This window comes from Coregonus lavaretus (assembly GCF_964263955.1).
Source record: "Coregonus lavaretus genome assembly, chromosome: 23".
NCBI classification, from domain to species: domain Eukaryota; kingdom Metazoa; phylum Chordata; class Actinopteri; order Salmoniformes; family Salmonidae; genus Coregonus; species Coregonus lavaretus.
In genome coordinates this window covers 4,858,229-4,878,241 of record NC_140010.1, presented here as the reverse complement: position 1 = coordinate 4,878,241, position 20,013 = coordinate 4,858,229, and the positions used below count along the sequence as shown (strand labels likewise).

The 20,013-nt window shown below is 43.1% G+C and overlaps 2 protein-coding genes across 2 annotated transcripts; both read right to left on the bottom strand.

Moving 5' to 3' along the window:
• Positions 1–306: 306 nt before the first annotated feature.
• LOC311098763 (uncharacterized protein) lies at positions 307–4,528 on the bottom strand. The gene is made up of 4 exons (XM_084139326.1): positions 4,161–4,528; positions 3,268–3,356; positions 2,827–2,917; positions 307–1,713 (listed from the first exon to the last, which is right to left on the bottom strand). Exons 1-4 carry the CDS (start codon positions 4,372–4,374, stop codon positions 527–529), a joined length of 1,581 nt encoding a protein of 526 aa, XP_083995452.1. The 5' UTR covers positions 4,375–4,528; the 3' UTR covers positions 307–526.
• A 3,013-nt stretch (positions 4,529–7,541) lies between these two features.
• LOC311098762 (uncharacterized protein) lies at positions 7,542–13,986 on the bottom strand. The gene is made up of 5 exons (XM_084139325.1): positions 13,592–13,986; positions 11,471–12,217; positions 10,497–11,270; positions 8,291–10,122; positions 7,542–7,923 (listed from the first exon to the last, which is right to left on the bottom strand). Exons 1-4 carry the CDS (start codon positions 13,851–13,853, stop codon positions 9,161–9,163), a joined length of 2,745 nt encoding a protein of 914 aa, XP_083995451.1. The 5' UTR covers positions 13,854–13,986; the 3' UTR covers positions 7,542–7,923; positions 8,291–9,160.
• Positions 13,987–20,013: the final 6,027 nt, after the last annotated feature.

Here is a 20,013-nt window from a genome sequence, read left to right as displayed (position 1 = left end):
TGGTTACCACTGCCCTCTGGTGTGTAGAGATTTACACAATTTACAATTACACAATCCAATAAAGCAGTCAGGACTTTACAAAGGTTTCCCTGATTATTAATTGCCAAATAATTGGTTCCACAACACACTGTGTGTGTCTATGGCCCTTGGTCAAAAGTAGAGCACTATATAGAGAAGATGGTGCTATTCGGGATACGCCCACTGTTCTATGCCATTAACAGGCAACAATAACAAATATATACGAATACTTTTCTTGACCAACTTGATTATGGAGAGAGTACCGATTTTCATACAGTTTATTAAAAGGCCTGATGCAAAAGTATTCACTGTATATTTTATTTAATGAAATGTTTCTGTAGTGTTGAAAATAGCATAAAACATCAAAGTTCTAATTTTTCAGAATCTATTTTATTTTACAAAGTAAGAAAACAAATAACTTAATCTTAAATTCAGCTTTGAGAACCATATTTAGGGATTTCCTGGATAAATAGATGTTTAATAATAATAATAATAATAATAAGCCCCCTCAGCTATATCCAGCGTGAATAATCCTGTGCCTCTTCAGGTGGTGCAGAAGAGTGAAAGTCTTGCCACACTGAGAGCAACCATACGGTCTCTCTCCACTGTGGACACTCTGGTGCGTCTTGAGACTGCTCTGCTGGGTAAACCTCTTCCCACACGTGGCACAGCTGTAGGGTCTCTCTCCCGTGTGAATGCGGTGGTGTATAGTCAGGTGCGAGGAGCAGTGAAAACTCTTCCCGCAGACGGTGCACCGAAATGGCCTCTCTCCTGTGTGACTTCGCTGATGTATCTTGAGATAGGACAGGCGACTAAAACTCTTGCTGCACTGCGAGCAACTGAAAACCTTCTCTGTTATGGCTGTACCCCAGTGGTTTTTAGTATTATAATGAGGCATAGTGAAGCTTCTGAGGCCACCTGGTGTAAAAGTGTTATTGTTCAATCGAGTCCCAGTTGGTCCGTCAGTGTCACCCAGTCCAAAGCTCCGCTCTGCTGTGTGTCCATTGTCTTGAGGCCTGGACGGTGGGATGTGATTATTCCTCTGGGAGAACACCTGATCTCTCTGCCTGGTCTGCTGCTGGGAATGGTTGATCTGCGGTCGGCACTGAAAAGAACTAGACACGGACTGAGATGCACTTACTTTCTCTTTCTGAAAGACTTTGTTGTACATTGATCCATTGCACGGTCTCTGTGAAGGTGAGATGGCTGATTGACTAGGGCCTTCCACTGGGCTAGAGAGGGGCTGGGGCTGTGGCTGTGGCTGAGCCTCGGAGTGATCTGGAAAACTCTCTGAATACTGCTCGGCTACATAAGAGAAATCAGGAAAGTCCGTCTCTATGACTATGTCATCGTTCCCTTGAACTATAGACGACCACAGTTGACTGTCTCTTTCATCCATTACAAACTCAGAGCTCAGGGGGTTCTGCTGCTTTACTGTGCTCCTCTGACATCCAGCCTGACCGAATCCGGAATGTTCTTCCTCCTTCTCAGTCTTTATTACAAACTCTAGGACACTGGTCTCCTCCTCACCACGGCGCCCAGACTGAGACTGGCACAGTTCACTAAGCTTCTCTTGATCTTCTGCCAGCTGCTCCTCCAGGAGGATTATTGGGACTTGATTCTCCTCTTCTTCCAAGTGCTGATGATTCCCAATGGGAAGCTTCTGAATGGCATTATTGCCGTATGTGGTGTTTCCTAGATAGAAGGTACAAAGACAATAGTTATAATTGCAAACAAAAGAAAGGATATATTTGTAGTTACTTACAGTATGTCAACAATTGTATGCCCAATAAAAATATATATTTGCAAAGCAAATGTTATCAAATGAAGGTTCAACACCATGGCCAGTATAACACTGTTTGGAAACAAAGTAGCCTAAGCCACCCTATTCCCTACATAGTGCACTACTTTTAACCAGAGCTTTACGGGCCCCTGTTCAAAAGTAGTGCACTATATAGGGAATAGGGTGCCATTTGGGACAGCGCCCCTGTTTTGAACGGAAGTAAAATGGCCCAATGAATGCAGTTACCCTGTCCAATGGCCCAATGAATGCAGTTACCCTGTCCAATGGCCCAATGAATGCAGTTACCCTGTCTAATGGCCCAATGAATGCAGTTACCCTGTCCAATGGCCCAATGAATGCAGTTACCCTGTCCAATGGCCCAATGAATGCAGTTACCCTGTCCAATGGCCCAATGAATGCAGTTACCCTGTCTAATGGCCCAATGAATGCAGTTACCCTGTCCAATGGCCCAATGAATGCAGTTACCCTGTCCAATGGCCCAATGAATGCAGTTACCCTGTCCAATGGCCCAATGAATGCAGTTACCCTGTCTAATGGCCCAATGAATGCAGTTACCCTGTCCAATGGCCCAATGAATGCAGTTACCCTGTCCAATGGCCCAATGAATGCAGTTACCCTGTCCAATGGCCCAATGAATGCAGTTACCCTGTCTAATGGCCCAATGAATGCAGTTACCCTGTCCAATGGCCCAATGAATGCAGTTACCCTGTCTAATGGCCCAATGAATGCAGTTACCCTGTCTAATGGCCCAATGAATGCAGTTACCCTGTCCAATGGCCCAATGAATGCAGTTACCCTGTCCAATGGCCCAATGAATGCAGTTACCCTGTCCAATAGCCCAATGAATGCAGTTACCCTGTCTAATGGCCCAATGAATGCAGTTACCCTGTCCAATGGCCCAATGAATGCAGTTACCCTGTCCAATGGCCCAATGAATGCAGTTACCCTGTCCAATGGCCCAATGAATGCAGTTACCCTGTCCAATGCCCAATGAATTCAGTTACCCTGTCCACTTGGTTCTCTGTGTTGCTCCCTGCTCCATGATCCATCATCCGGTCTCTCTACCTTAATGAAAGGGGATTCAATCTCTGCAAACTAGAATAATGAAACTATTAGACAGTATGCATTGTCAATTTGTCAGGTTTCAAGTCTGTCAGATTTAATTGGGTTCTGCGTTTTCTAGAGATACTGTATGTTGTTCCTTTCAGCCCTTTGGTCTACTAGGAGCCTAAAGGAATAAGATATTACCAATCTCTGATTCAACTACACAAGAATAATAATATAATATGCCATTTAGCAGACGCATTTATCCAAAGCGACTTATGTGTGCATACATTTTTACGTATGGGTCGTCCCGGGGATCGAACCCACTACCCTGGCGTTACAAGCGCCGTGCTCTACCAACTGAGCTACAGAGGACCAGAATCAGTCTATGGGGCACAGACCTTGACTTCTCCCAAAGCTGACCGAAACGCATCCTCATCTCCTCGCTGACTGGGTCTCCAGTCTGAAGCACAGCTGTCCGTGTATTTTTCTGAAACAGCAAATGATTACAGGCATAAAAGGGGACTCCCAGGACTCTCCAGTAGTATTTTTTTGACAGGTAGGCAACCATATGATTCCGACCTTATTTATGGTCGCTGTAAGTACATCTTCCCTGTATGGTCCGGAGCCGGCGAGATATGGTTCGGGAAAACGTTCCTCAATCAGGGATAGAAGATGGCGCTGTACTCCTAATTGTCCAAAATGATACACTGAGAAGATTGAAATACTAATCATTTTTAACTAAACTGCCCTTTTCGTCCTCATGCTAGGCTAGCTAGGCTAAAGCAACCCATTGGATTCGACAACACTTCTGGTAGCTACTCACCTCAACGCTAGGCGTCGCATTTTCACGGAATCCATGGGCTGCTTTAGCCTAGGTAGACTAGCATAGGGACGAAAAAGGCAGTTTAATAAAGAAATAGCAGTATTTCAATCTTGTCGATGTATCATTTTGGATAATGGGATAATTAGGAGTACAGAGTCATCTTCCATCCTTGGATTGAGGTACGTTTTCTGAGCCATATCTTCTCGCGTCTGCGGTGTCCTGTGTTAGCTGATAGGTAGCCTGACAAAAACTACATTTCTCCCAAATTTGGCCGAATAACATCTATATTTCCATATCTCATGTTAACTGCAGTGTTTTCCTTGAATACACACAAGCACATAAATACTTAGCTAGGTATTTAAAATAGCCTTATCTACAAATAACAATAGAGGCCTATCCTGGCTGCACCGACTGAGCGCTTTGGAACTAACTAGCTAACAGTACCATAAAATGTGGTACAGTACTCACCAGTTTGTCGTGGAATCCGCGCAATCTTCAGTTCATTATCCATCAGGAGCAGTTTTCTCCGCAGAATTTCATTTTCATTATGCTTCCGAGATATTTCGAAATGTAATACAGCACAGTTGTCATCGATCAGTTTGGCGATTTCTGCCACCGCTGATTTGGCTAAAACCTCCATTATCGAGGTTAGTTGTGTCTGAAGGGCGATACAGTTAGACATTTTCAGTGTCGTTTAAAAACGAGTTAATGTTAAGTCTGTGAATGTAAATGTTATTCTAAAAGCTAGCTAGCTACATCAGCCAATTTAAATATCTGCAAAATAAACCTAGCTAACGTTAGCCAGCTACTTCCGAGTCAAAATCTTCTTCTTCTATGATATAATGACGGTCCGCAAACAAATGTAAAATGTGAATGCCGCCACCTACAGTGCTGGAGTGTGTGGTCAATCACGATTTACAACATTAGCTCCATATTTCTAAATCCTCCTACCTAGCTTAGTACTTCTGAGAAAAAAAAAAAAAAGCCTTACTAACTTCTAATAGACCATGCCCCAAATCCCTTCCAAACCCCTCAACCCTGTCCAACCTCAATGACCTTACACTTAAATATTTCCCTCTCTTCAACATACTTACATTTTACATTTTACATTTACGTCATTTAGCAGACGCTCTTATCCAGAGCGACTTACAGTTAGTGAGTGCATACATTATTATTATTGTTTTTTTTTTTCATACTGGCCCCCCGTGGGAATCGAACCCACAACCCTGGCGTTGCAAACGCCATGCTCTACCAACTGAGCTACATCCCTGCCAGCCATTCCCTCCCCTACCCTGGACGACGCTGGGCCAATTGTGCGCCGCCCCATGGGTTTCCCGGTCGCGGCCGGCTATGACAGAGCCTGGATTACTTACAACAATATAACAACTCATGCTCCATCATTTCATCGACCATACACTCCAGACACAAACCAGTCACATGCTTGCCAACCAGATGTAATGACGAGTTCAATGTACAATGTCCTAGACATGTCACGTAAACACCACCTCTTCCTTCCTAATCTGACCTTTGAATCTTGGTCTACTGACCTTTCTTTGGAGGGCATATAAATAATAATAATAATAATAATAATAATAATAATATGCCATTTAGCAGACGCTTTTATCCAAAGCGACTTACAGTCGTGCGTGCATACATTTTTGTGTATGGGTGGTCCCGGGGATCGAACCCACTACCTTGGCGTTACAAGCGCCGTGCTCTACCAGCTGAGCTACAGAGGCCCTTGTTCTCAGAGTACCATCTCTTCTGCCACACATCTATCAAAAAGGCTCTGATCTTACATTTGGCCTCACCTCTACCCAGTGGAACATTAATATCAATTATATCTCGTTTTAAAGCTCTTTTGGCTATCTGGTCTACAATTTCATTAATTTACGGCCATTCTTTGACCCACAACCAAAACTGGAATTTGAGTGGACTTGCTTCTTCCAGTCATCTTCTTCAATATAGACCATACATCCCCTAGCTCAGTACCCCTGCCTATTGTAGAGCAGAACTGTCTCTATGCATTTCTCTTGACAGACTTACATACTAAAGCTCTCTTCCTTTGGAAATCAACTAGATTCTCAGGAGTCATATTCCTACGCAACCCTCTGTAAGCCCTATTTCTTTCTCGATTAGCCACAGTGCACTCTTCAGTCCACCAAGGAACCACCTTCCTTTTGTCACCCACTTCACTCACTGGCACATACAGTGTATTCGGAAAGTATTCAGACCCCTTTACTTTTCCACATTTTGTTACGTTACAGCCTTATTCTAAAATTGATAAAATCGTTTTTTTTACTCATCAACGGACTTGAACCCAATTGAACATCTCTGGAGAGACCTGAAAATAGCTGTACAGCGACACTCCCCATCCAACCTGACAGAGCTTGAGTGGATCTGCAGAGAAGAATGGGATAAACTCCCCAAATACAGGTGCCAAACTTGTAGCATCATACCCAAGAAGACTTGAGGCTGTAATCGCTGCCAAAGGTGCTTCAACAAAGTACTGAGTTAAGGGTCTGAATACATATGGAAATGTGATATTTCCGTTTTTTTATTTTTAATAAATGTGCAAAAATTTCTAAAAACCAGTTTTTGCTTCGTCATTATGGGGTATTGTGTGTAGATTGATGAGAGGGAAAAAAACATTTAATACATGTTAGAATAAGGCTGTAACGTAACAAAATGTGGAAAAAGTCAAGGGGTCTGAATATTTTCTGAATGCACCATATCTCTCTAGAGCCCAATACTCCTGATATTTCATCAAACATCGCTACAGATAGTTGACGACAAGGGTTGTAAAAATGTTGCTACTTAATATTACTACCTGCGCTGTAGATTTTCACCATCACACATTCATATTCAGATGGGACAGGTATATTATGATATACAAGACCTTCCCTTATGAACGTAGCACACCCACCACACTGTCCAACTGATCTATCAGATCTCACTGAACAATAACAAGGAATAATAAAATCAAGATGCGGTCTAAACCACATTTCTTGAACACATATCAAATCAGGTTTGATCTCTAAATCAACGACATACTTCTTAAAGTCCTGACCGTCAGCAATAAGGCTTCTGGCATTCCACTGAAGGATGACACAAACCATTACTCTAATTATCATTATACTTAGATGTTCAAATCAGTAGTATTATTAGAAGTTAACATATCAACAATCATGGTGAATGTAACATCTCTTACTCCAAAAACTCTGTTGCTGCTTCCACAATGACCTTCAACTTGGCAGTTCTTCTTTCCTCAAGTGCAGTCATGTTGACAACCTTTCTAATGACGGCTATCAAGTCTATCTGGTTAACTATCAAGGTGTCCTTTGACACAACACATTTGTGAGAGCAAGATTTCAGAACAGGCCTCGTAACCGTGTCTGGACCAACATAAGCAACATTTCCTACAGTAGGTCCACTTATTCCAGGAGTAACCTTATTAACTCCATCATGCTGCCTCGTGGTTCCACCAATCTGCCTTGCAGCCTTTGCATAAGAGACATTATGAGTGATTTGATATCTTTGGGCCTCTCATGCCTCTTTCTGCACCTGGCATCCACCAAATGCTGCACCGTGTTCCCAATCACAACATTGAACCTTGACATTGTTCCCACATTCACCATAATCATGTTCCCCTCCACACTTGGCACATATTTTCTTTCCTTTGCACAGAGCCGCTACCTCCCATTCAAAACACCTTAGTGGAGGTGGGCAAAACCTTCTCAAACATGAGTCAAAATTTTTGTTACCGTAAGTACAAGGGCAGAAATAGGAATCCTCTTATAAAACATTTTATTTTACTGTCAATAAGTAAAACGACGAACACACAAAATTGAGACGTTCACAATTTTACATTTATTTTAAAAATACACAAGCAGAAACCAAAAAAACAACAAATCAAAGCAAACATAAATTAGGTCGATTTTCCTGCGTTAAGATAGCTGGAGTAAAATACTCAATAATAAAAAATTTTAAAAAGTATTTGATCCCCTGCTGATTTTGTACGTTTGCCCACTGACAAAGAAATGTTCAGTCTATAATTTTAATGGTAGGTTTATTTGAACAGTGAGAGACAGGATAACAACAACAAAATCAAGAAAACGCATGTAAAAAAATTTATAAATTGATTTGCATTTTAATGAGGGAAATACGTTTTTGACCCCTCTCAATCAGAAAGATTTCTGGCTCCTAGGTGTCCCAGATTGATTGATTGCTTCTGTGGACAGGTGTCTTTTATAGAGGTAACAAGCTGAGATTAGGAGCACTCCCTTTAAGAGTGTGCTCCTAATCTCAGCCTGTTACCTGTATAAAAGACACCTGTCCACAGAAGCAATCAATCAGATTCCAAACTCTCCACCATGGTCCCCCAAAGAAATGCCACCCCACACCATGACCGACCCACCGCCAAACCGGTCATGCTGGAGGATGTTGCAGGCAGCAGAACGTTCTCCACGGCGTCTCCAGACTCTGTCATGTCTGTCACATGTGCTCAGTGTGAACCTGCTTTCATCTGTGAAGAGCACAGGGCGCCAGTGGCGAATTTGCCAATCTGCACGGTGTTGGGCTGTAAGCACAACCCCCACCTGTGGACGTCGGGCCCTCATACCACCCTCATGGAGTCTGTTTCTGACCGTTTGAGCAGACACATGCACATTTGCGGCCTGCTGGAGGTCATTTTGCAGGGCTCTGGCAGTGCTCCTCCTGCTCCTCCTTGCACAAAGGCGGAGGTAGCGGTCCTGCTGCTGGGTTGTTGCCCTCCTACGGCCTCCTCCACGTCTCCTGATGTACTGGCCTGTCTCCTGGTAGCGCCTCCATGCTCTGGACACTACGCTGACAGACACAGCAAACCTTCTTGTCACAGCTCGCATTGATGTGCCATCCTGGATGAGCTGCACTACCTGAGCCACTTGTGTGGGTTGTAGACTCCGTCTCATGCTACCACTAGAGTGAAAGCACCGCCAGCATTCAAAAGTGACCAAAACATCAGCCAGGAAGCATAGGAACTGAGAAGTGGTCACCACCTGCAGAACCACTCCTTTATTGGGGGTGTCTTGCTAATTGCCTATAATTTCCACCTGTTGTCTATTCCATTTGCACAACAGCATGTGAAATGTATTGTCAATCAGTGTTGCTTCCTAAGTGGACAGTTTGATTTCACAGAAGTGTGATTGACTTGGAGTTACATTGTGTTGTTTAAGTGTTCCCTTAATTTTTTTGAGCAGTGTATAACATCTTATCAACACAATTTAGTTGTACTTCTAAATTGTTGCAACACCAACTTGTTACCAATAGCAGACACATTTCCCATACTCATTAATTGGTGTTGATTTGAGTTTTGATGAGGACGAAACAAAGGGTGCATCCCAAATGGCAATCCATTTCCTAAAAAGTAGTGCACTAAATAGGGAATAGGGTGCCATTCGGAACGCAAACCAAGACTCTTTGGCCCTTGATTAACCTGTATGAAGTCTCTGATGAGCTTTCAGGCTGCTCTTCTGAGTGAAACTCTTACCACATATCTCACAGCTGTAGGGCTTCTCACCTGTATGAGTGTGCTGGTGTCTTTCAAAATGACTGTGGCGATCAAAACTCTTTCCACAAAAGGAGCATATGAAACATCTATTTCTGGTGTCGTCTGTGGTGGCACTGGCACTGCTGCCCTCTGTACTGTCAAAACTGTCTATACCAAGGGCAAATAAAATTCCCTCTTGACTGTAGTTTGGTTCTGTGATGTACTCTCTCATTGCTGTTTCCTCCTCTACAGGAAGTGGTGGAGGTGGTACCCGGTCCTGAAACCTGGGTAGTATTCTCTCATCAGCATCCTCCCTGTTCCTTGCATGTAGAGCCATCCCTGCATACTGCTCTTCCTCAATCATATCCAGCTTGTCTTCCTCATCCTGAAAAGACAAGTCTTCAAGTTCCACCTCTCTAGAAGCTGACGTATAGAACCCCTGGTGGTGGTGGTGGTGGTGCAGTCCATCAAAAGGACTGGGATGGTATTTGACACTGGGTGAAACAGGATGGGAATTCTGCTGCTTTGTCACATCGGAGGAGCAACCTGGATGTACTGATCCAGACTCGGTATCACTGTGCCTCTCTGTGAAAGATCTACACAGCTGCGTCTCCCTCTCATCCATGACATACTCTGGGTCGTCCTGATAACCTGGTCGCTCTGTGGTTTGTTGGTGTTGATGTCCTGACTGACTGAGTATCTGGGATCCAAACTGTTTCTCTTGCTCCGCTTTCCCCACCAAGCCCTGCCCCCTGCCCTCCTCCTCACTGTGCCCACAGACAGGCTGTGCTTCAGCAGGTGGGGGCTGATCCATCGGTTCCTCTGGGTTCTCCGAGGGTCTAGGATAAACGTCAGGCTTCTCATCATCAAGCGGAGGTTGTCCCGTTAGCATGTCAGCACCGTCTGCTTGACAGGAAAAGAGTATGAAGTATTTTAGCATAGATTTTAACAACAATACGGCAATTCAAACAATGTAAATCATCCAACGTGAACTGTTTAACTTCATCATAAACCACTGATAGAGAACGGGAAAACACTTTGTGTCCCAAATGGCACCCTATTCTGTATGTAGTGCACTACTATTGATCAGATCCCTATGGGCCCAGGTGAAAAGTAGTGCACTATAAATGGAATAGGGTACCATTAAGGACGCACCTTATATAATAGGCATACTGTCTGTTAATTACAGAATAATTAACGGATTTACGCACTTAAGAGTTAACCTTTTTCATGTATTAAAAGTATGAAAACACATCAATATTATTCTCGTCTCTTACCTCTGTGAGTTTTCAGATGCCCTTTGAGGCTACCCTTCTGGTTGAAACGCCTTCCACATATGTCACAACTGTACGGTTTCTCACCCGTATGAATTCGCTGGTGCCTTTCCAGATGACCAACACGCTCAAAAACTTTCCCACAGAATGAGCAGATGAAGCACTTCTTGTCCTTGGTGACTCCTTGGAAGGTTTTAACTTTCCTTGGAAAACCAGAGAAGATGGGCTGATGGTTCAGAGAAGCCCCGTCCATGCCCTGTGAGTTTGGCTGTACTGTCCCGTCACTTGCTATCAAGAGTGTGTCTGAAGGTCCATAATGTTGCTGTCTGAGCTGTAAAATCATATCCTCTCTGACATCTACATATGGTTTCCCTGGAAATGAAGCACTGCTGCATGACGCCGCCGCCATACCTGGGACAGGAGGTACAGGAGAGTGATCAGTGAGACACTGGGAGTTCTGACCTGAACTGCTGAAATATTCTGAATTGCTCGTCTCTATATCATTGTCTGCTTGTGAACCGGACATCCACGGCTGGCTGTCTCTCTCGTACATTGACAGTTCCTCATCCAGTTGATGTTCTGCTCTCCCTGCAGTCTGTTCTTCTGCTTTATGATCCAGTATCTGGGATGCATCCTTCTCCTCCCCTGGCTCAGACTTCATAGGCATTTCAGGAGCAGTTTGGATCACTTCGTCCTTTTCGTTGCACCGCTCTTCCTCAGACTGACGTCTATCCAGGGAAGGCTTCTCCTCTGTGTTAGCTAGTCCGTCCATCGATACTGTGTGGAAAGATCACATTTGATTGATAAAATATTGATGCATCGGTTGTGTCCCAAATAGCACCCTATGGGCTCTGGTCAAAAGTAGTGCACTACATAGGGAAAAGGGTGCCATATGGGATGCATACATGGAATTATTTATGCCCTATAATAACTAGCGTACTATCTGATGTCATTATCTAGTGATTCTAGTATCTTACCTCTGTGAGTCTTCAGATGCCCTTTGAGGCTACCCTTCTGGTTGAAACACCTTCCACAAATGTCACAACTGTACGGTTTCTCACCCGTATGAATTCGCAGATGTCTTTCAAGATGACTGTAACGTTCAAAACTCTTTCCACACAGTGTGCAAATGAAGTGTTTATTAACCTGGCAAAACCTATTGGTCCTCGCTCTCCTTGCAGTATTATAATTCGGGCCAAAACCGAATACGCTTTGAGGGTCTGGGTTTGACTTTACTGTGCCGTCGCTTGTTCTCCTGAGCGCATCTGACTGACGATAATGTTGTTGCTGTCTGAGCTGTAAAATCATATCCTGTCTGACATCTGACTCTAAATATGGTTTCCCTGGAAACGAAACACTGCTGCATGATGCTTCCGCCATTCCGGAGGTTCCAGGAGAGTGATCAGGGAGACACTGAGGGTTCCGACCTGAACTGTTATTAAAATCCTCTGAATTGCTCGTCTCCATATCATTGTCTTCTTGTGTACTAGACATCCACAGCTGGCTGACTCTCTCGTACGTTGACAGTTCAGCATCCAGATGATCCTTGTCTTTTCTCCCTGCAGTGTGCTCTTCCTGGTCACCCTCCTCCGCTCCTGGCTCAGTCTTCACTGGAGTCTCATCCGCAGGTCGAACGCCTTCATCCTTTTCATTACCATATTCCTCAGGCTGCAGTTTCTCAAGCGACGTCCTCCCCACACAAGTGGTACCGCTTTTACCAGGCCCTGTGGAAACATTCAGTCATCAAAATCCTTCATCGTTTGTTTTAATAGTAATCAAAATAGACCAATATGTTATATTGGGCTCATTTCTGGAGGGGGAAATTATATTTGAGATGTCAGTATCATTTTATTTTGGAGTAGGATTTCCCTTTAAAAAGTCACCAGAACTGACCTTCTCACAGTCATTCTCCCCCCCCCCAATACTGTTAGGTCCCTCCGCGACCCCCAGCGCGCCCCCCAAACTAGGGACCACCCATCTCCCAAATCAACCACTGAGTACACCCCCTGGACAGGATACTAGTCTGTTGTAGGGCCTTACTCCCAATCCATCTCCTTAATGCAAGTACCAAACAGAGTCTGTGTTCAAATCAATGACTTGTATAATACACTAGATGACTGATAGGGGGCGCTGTGTTGAAGCCACTGTGCCTCCATCTTGGCAATCCCTCACCATTGTAAAGAAATATTTTGGAAGGTATAGAAACGCATTTATTAATGTCTACATTACTTAATTCATACTTTTACATTATATTATGTGAGCTAAAAATAAAATAAAATACATAAAAACGTTTTCCTTAAAGTATAGTTTTTTTTTTAGATGACTAACGTTACTGTACCCACTACAACAACAAAAATACTTAAATGCATGTAATTTTGTCTTTGAAACATTTAATTTAAATACTGGGCTCCCGAGTGGCGCAGTGGTCTAAGGCACTGCATCTCAGTGCTTGAGGCGTCACTACAGACCCCCTGGTTCGATTCCAGGCTGTATCACAACCGGCCGTGATTGGGAGTCCCATAGGGGCTGCGCACAACTGGCCCAGCGTCGTCCGGGTTTGGCTGGTGTAGGCTGTCATTGTAAATAAGAATTTGTTAGGTAAAATAAATAAAAACTGTAGAATTCCATTCATTCCTTTGGAGGACTACTCCTACTGGGGAGTGCCGGTAGCTTCAAAGTCACTCAATGGCCAATACATAACATTAGCAATCCAGGACTATATATAAACATCACTTACATTTTAGTCATTTAGCAGACGCTCCTATCCAGAGTGCATACATTTTTTCATACTTGTTCAAACCCCCAACCTTCCAATCTCAGGGCGTAGGCCTGCACTCTGACCACAAGGCCACTGAGTTGGTTATAATGATAGTCTTTCCTATTCATCTCCCATCCCATTGGGCAGTCAGAGATATGACTGGAGGACGAGGCCTTCAGACTGAAAATTATTAGCCCTGAGAACGTGAGTAGGCTGACTAAATAAGCCTAGCTACATTGTTTCCCTGCGAAATGGTAACATTGTTAGAATACTAATGTTACGTGCACAGTTAGCTATTGATTGATAGTAAAAGTGAGTTAGTACTACTACGTCGACCCACCTCTCCCAAGATTCCCAGCAGCGACTGATCGACCATGATGAATGCGTTTTCGAGCTTGAATCCCTCGAGCTCTTCGAAGCTCGCTGTCAAGTTGTTGTACAGTCTTTTTCAGGACGTTGATTTCATTTTCCCGTTGACACATTTCCACACGTAACACAACTATGCCATCGTCGACTACTTTGCTAATTTCTGCAACCGCAGTTTTAGAAAGTACCTCTATGATGGAAGCGATCTGAGCCCGGAGCGAAACACTGCTCAACATTTTCAGATGTTTGCGAAAACTAAACAGAGCTCTGTCTGACTTCTGCAGAATATTTAAAAGTTGTATCTAAGTAATATGCTACTGGTGACTAATAATATGGTTTGAATATGCTAGGAACAATTCGACCCGTGTAGTTCTGTGCTAATCGCTGCATGCACCACTGTGAAGCAGGCAAGGATAACTAAGTACTTCCGGGTCACGGATTTTTTGTAATCTTTCAGAATAAGAGTCATGTCATGTATACTTTGTGAACGAATAATTAGGGCGAAAATGTCCAGAATTATCTATATATTATATTCTTGTTATCATACAAAGAATAATTCAAAATACTTCTATTCGATATTATGTGATTTATTTGTTTATTTTTTCAAGCCTAAATGGTCAACAATGTTTTTTTTGTGTGTACTCCTACCATTTATTGTACCATACACAATTTCCTGTACATCGTGTAGTTTACAAATCCACAGAGTTTACACCCAGAGGATCGTCGGTGCTCATTTTGCGGCCCTTAAAGAGTGTCCAATCAGCTAAATTCCAATCATCATCATTAGGATAATGTAGGTCATTTACAGGTGATCCACTGATCACATTGTTTCCATTGTTTCGCTTAAGCAGTTAGCTTCTCACCTAATCACCTGCTAATAGTCGGAATTTGGCACCTCCATTATAAGGCAATCCAAGAGTGCAAGTCTGGTATGGAATGGCGTTTTATTTCATACTGCAAGCAAATGAAGAATAAGATAAAATGATAAATGTATTCCTTTGTAATTAAGATATAGTCCTGAATTAGTCAGTCAGCAGAGAGTTAAAGTGACAGTACAAAAGTGCAGACTGGACCCTGGTTTTATGGACACAATGGATCGTTTTGCCTGTACAGTGCTATATTTGTACCATTGAGGGCCGGTTTCCCAGACAGATATTAAACCTAGTCCTGGACTAAAAAGCTTATTCAATGACGATTCTCCATTGAAAGTGCTTCTTAGTCCAGAACTAGGTTAAATCTGTGTCTGAGAAACCGTCCCATAGTGTCCAGGGGCCCCGTGCAAACGTTTTGTTAAAACTCATCTGTTTTGTATGCTATGGACTCTAGTGAGTAGGCTGGACCCTGGTTTTATGGACACACAATCGATTATGTACGGTGCAATATTTGTGTCCAATATGAAAAACGTACTGAATTTAAGCTGATTGGTCACATTTTAAGGAACACAAAATGATCAGTGGCACTCCTCTGGGTGTAAACTCTGTGGATTTGGAAAGTAGAAGTGCTCCTGAGTAGAATGAATCCCCCCTTTTACTGCGACACAACATACAGGAAATTGTGTATGGTGCAATATGTATGTCTAATATGAAAAACCTACTAATATGAAAAACGATTTAAATGTGTTTTCTAAAGTTTATTATAATAATTATAATATTTATATTATAATTTTTTTGTACAATTATATTTATTATCCTATTTTTTATGACCTTAGCTGCCTATAGACCTACTATATTATTATTATTATTATTATTATTATTATTATTATTATTAACAGTAGCATTATAAATAATGTTTTGTTGTTTGAATTTCTGGTGTTACCATAATAACTATCTAGTAATATAAATAAATAAATAAATTGGTCATTTAGCAGACGCTCTTATCCAGAGCGACTTACAGGAGCAATTAGGGTTAAGTGCCTTGCTCAAGGGCACATCGACAGATTTTTCACCTAGTCGGCTCGGGGATTAGAACCAGCGACCTTTCGGTTACTGGTACAACGCTCTTAACCACTAAGCTACCTGCCGCCCGTAATCATTACTTCCAATGCTGTTAAAATATTGGCAATGCTATAATATTATTTGTGCTACTAAGCCTATTAACTTTTTTCCATTTTTTATATAGTCAAACAAAATTCTAAGTCTGCTAACATTTCCTAATAAAATGTTACGAATTTCGACAAAGAAAAATCTTACTTGTGGGACTTTTATTCTGAAGGGAAATTGCCGAGGTCAAGGCCTTATTCTTGCTGGTTTTCAGCGCCTCAGAGCTCATGCACGCAACAAAGTAAAATAGGGGGGATTATGATGGTAAATGATGAAAGTAGTGAACAGTAAATAGAGGAGATTATGCGCAAAGGAAATTGAGATCTCATTTCGCTTTTTTGAAGAAACAAAGAAAAATAACATGACAAGAGGTTCCACATCTTTAATACTTTATATATTAATACTTTATATTTTGGAAACCTAAACCTTCTCAGTACAGTTGGAAAATATCTCCGGTAAACTTTATTTTGAATCCCAAAATACAAGAACTGAAAATAATGTACTTTTTACTCCATACATTTTCCCTGACAAGCAAAAAGTATTCATTACATTTTGAATGCTTAGCAGGACAGGAAAATGGTCCAATTCACACACTTATCAAGAGAACATCCCTGGTCATCTACTGCCTCTGATCTGGCGGACTCACTAAACACACATGCTTCGTTTGTAAATGATGTCTGAGTGTTGAAGTGTGCCCTTGGCTATCCGTAAATAAATAAAAAACCGTCTGTGCCGTCTGGTTTGCTTAATATAAGGAATTTGAAATAATTTATACTTTTACTCTTGATACTTAAGTATATTTAAAACCAAATACTTTTAGACTTTTACTCAAATAGTATTTTACTGGGTGACTTTCACTTTTACTTGAGTCATCTTCTATTAAGGTATCTTTACTTTTACTCAAGTATGACAATTATATACTTTTCCCACCACTGGCTATAACCATGTCACCGCCATGATAAAAATGTCATAACACATGGACTCGAGTGATTGGCTACCAGCAAGCTATAAACATGTGATTGGATGTTTTAACGTTCATTTCAAAAAGGGTCCCTGCTATCTGGAATCCTTGGGATGTCTAACTCTGACATCACCCCATGGAATTTGAAACTTAAAATTATTAAAGCGGCAGGTAGCTTAGCGGGTAAGAGCGTTGTGCCAGTAACCGAAAGGTCGCTGGTTCTAATCCCAGAGCCGACTAGGTGAAAAATCTGTCGATGTGCCCTTGAGCAAGGCACTTAACCCTAATTGCTTCTGTAAGTTCCTCTGGATAAGAGTGTCTGCTAAATGACTAAAAATGTAAATGTAAAGCCCCCAGCTAGCTGAATCCCAGACAGTGGTAAAGTGTGGGAGGCAATGTCTGCTCAGGCCTTAGGGCAGCGTTTCCCCTTTACGATTCTTACATTCCTATTTATGTAGCTAGTAACAGGTAGGTAGGGTTGCCATGTCCATGTTTATCCTGCAAATTGGGCTACTTTGAAAATGATGTTATGGGTGAAAATGTATTATTGGTCACGGCTTGCAGGTTTTTGGGCTACTTCTGAACTGCACCACGGCCGCCTTGGCATTTTTAAATTTTTTATTGATGAATTTAACGGTCAAATAAAATGTTATTCATCACATGCTTTGTAAACAACAGGTTAGGGTTAGGGTTTCACTAACAGTGAAATGCTTACGGGCCCTCCCCAACAATGCACAGAGAAAGACAAATTAAAACCCAAAAAAGTAATAACACGTAATAATAAATACACAGTGAGTAACGATAACTTAGCTATATACACAGGGTAACTGTACCGAGTCGATGTGCAGGGGTACAAGGTCTTTGAGGTAGATATGTACATATAACTAGGAATAAAGTGACTAGGCAACAGGATAGATAATAAACAGTAGCATCAGTGTATGTGATGAGTCAAAAAAGTTACTGCAAAAAGGGTCAATGCAGATAGTCCGGGTAGCTATTTGGTTAACTATTTAGCAGTCTTATGGCTTGGGGGTAAAAGCTGTTCAGGCTCCTGTTGGTTCCAGACTTGGTGCATCGGTAGCGCTTGCCATGCGGTAGCAGAGAGAACAGTCTATGACTTGGGTGGCTGGAGACGTTGACAATCTTTAGGGCCTTCCTCTGACACCGCCTGGTATAGAGGTCCTGGATGGCAGGGAGCGCGGCCCCAGTGATGTACTGGGCCATACGCACTACCCTCTGTAGCACCTTGCGGTCGGAGGCCAAGCAGTTGCCATACCAGGCGGTGATGCAACCAGTCAAGATGCTCTCAATGATGCAGCTGTAGAACTTTTTGACGATCTGAGGGCCCATGCCAAATCTTTTCAGCCTCTTGAGGGGGAAGAGGTGTTGTCATGCCCTCTTCACGGCTGTGTTAGTGTGTGTGTACCATGATAGATCCTTAGCGATGTGGACAACAAGGAACTTGACGCTCTCGACCTGCTCCACTACAGCCCCATCAATGTGAATGGGGGCGTGCTCGGCCCTCTGTTTACTGTAGTCCACGATCATCTCCTTTGTCTTGTTGACATTGAGGGAGAGGTTGTTGTCCTGGCACCACACTGCCAGGTCTCTGACCTCCTCCCTATAGGCTGTCTCATCATCATCGGTGATCAGAACTACCACCGTCTTGTCGTCAGCAAACTTCATGATGGTGTCGTGTACAGCCACACAGTCGTGAGCGAATAGGGAGTACAGGAGAGGACTAAGCAGGCACCCCTGAGGGGCCCCCGTGTTGAGGGTCAGCATTACATATGTCAGGAAGTCCTTGGTCCACTTGCAAAGGGAGGTGTTCAGTCCCAGATTCCTTAGATTAGTGATGAGCTTAGAGGGCTTAGTGATGAGCTATGGTGTTGAATGCTGAGCTGCAGTCAGCTGTAGGTGTTCCTATTGTCCAGGTGGGAGAGGGCAGTGTGGAATAGAGATTTCGTCATCTGTGGATCTGTTGGGGCGGTATGAGAATTGGAGTGGGTCCAGGGTGTCTGGGATGATGGTGTTGATGTGAGCCATGACCAGCCTTTCAAAGCTTTTCATGGCTACAAATGTGAGTGCTACGGGGTGATAGTCATTTAGGCAGGTTACCTTGGCATTCTTGGGCACAGGGACTGTGATGGTCTGCTTGAAACATGTAGGTACTACAGACTGGGTCAGGGAGAGGTTGAAAATGTCATTGAAGACACTTGCCAGCTGGTCAGCGCATGCTCTGATTGCGTGTCCTGGTAATCCTTCTGTTAGCCTGTTTAAATGTCTTACTCACATTGGCTATGGAGAGCGTGATCACACAGTCGTCCAGAACAGCTGGTGCTCTCATGCATGGTTCAGTGTTGCTTGCCTAGAAGCATTTAGCTAGTCTGGTAGGCTAGCGTCACTGTGCAGCTCACGGCTCGGTTTCCCTTTGTAATCTGTGATAGTTTGCAAGCCCTGCCACATCCAACGGGCGTCAGAGCCGGCGTAGTAGGATTCGATCTTAATACTGTATTGACGCTTTACCTGCTTGATGGCTCGTCGGAGGTCGTAGCGGGATTTCTTAGAAATTTCCGGATTAGAGTCCCCGCTCCTTGAAAGTGGCAGCTCTAGCCTTTAGCTCAGTGCAGATGTCTTCTGGTTGGGATACAGTGAGGGAAAAAAGTATTTGATCCCCTGCTGATTTTGTACGTTTGCCCACTGACAAAGAAATGATCAGTCTATAATTTTAATGGTAGGTTTATTTGAACAGTGAGAGACAGAATAACAACAAAAAAATCCAGAAAAACGCATGTCAACATTTTTATAAATTGATTTGCATTTTAATGAGGGAAATAAGTATTTGACCCCTCTGCAAAACATGACTTAGTACTTGGTGGCAAAACACTTGTTGGCAATCACAGAGGTCAGACGTTTCTTGTAGTTGGCCACCAGGTTTGCACATATCTCAGGAAGGATTTTGTCCCACTCCTCTTTGCAGATCTTCTCCAAGTCATTAAGGTTTCGAGGCTGACGTTTGGCAACTCGAACCTTCAGCTCCCTCCACAGATTTTCTATGGGATTAAGGTCTGGAGACTGGCTAGGCCACTCCAGGACCTTAATGTGCTTCTTCTTGAGCCACTCCTTTGTTGCCTTGGCCGTGTGTTTTGGGTCATTGTCATGCTGGAATACCAATACACGACCCATTTTCAATGCCCTTGCTGAGGGAAGGAGGTTCTCACTCAAGATTTGACGGTACATGGCCCCGTCCATCGTCCCTTTGATGCGGTGAAGTTGTCCCTTAGCAGAAAAACACCCCCAAATCATAATGTTTCCACCTCCATGTTTGACAGTGGGGATGGTGTTTTTGGGGTCATAGGCAGCATTCCTCCTCCTCCAAACACGGCGAGTTGAGTT

Coding starts and splice junctions, on each gene's coding strand:
- LOC311098763 (XM_084139326.1), bottom strand. CDS start 4,374: ATGTCTAACTGTATCGCCCTTCAGACACAACTAACCTCGATAATGGAG. Junction 3,357..4,160: donor GCGGATTCCACGACAAACTG/GTGAGTACTGTA, acceptor TTGCTGTTTCAG/AAAAATACACGGACAGCTGT. Junction 1,714..2,826: donor CAGAGAACCAAGTGGACAGG/GTAACTGAATTC, acceptor CCTTCTATCTAG/GAAACACCACATACGGCAAT.
- LOC311098762 (XM_084139325.1), bottom strand. CDS start 13,853: ATGTTGAGCAGTGTTTCGCTCCGGGCTCAGATCGCTTCCATCATAGAG. Junction 12,218..13,591: donor TGCTGGGAATCTTGGGAGAG/GTGGGTCGACGT, acceptor ATGTTTCCACAG/GGCCTGGTAAAAGCGGTACC. Junction 10,123..10,496: donor GCATCTGAAAACTCACAGAG/GTAAGAGACGAG, acceptor CCTGTCAAGCAG/ACGGTGCTGACATGCTAACG.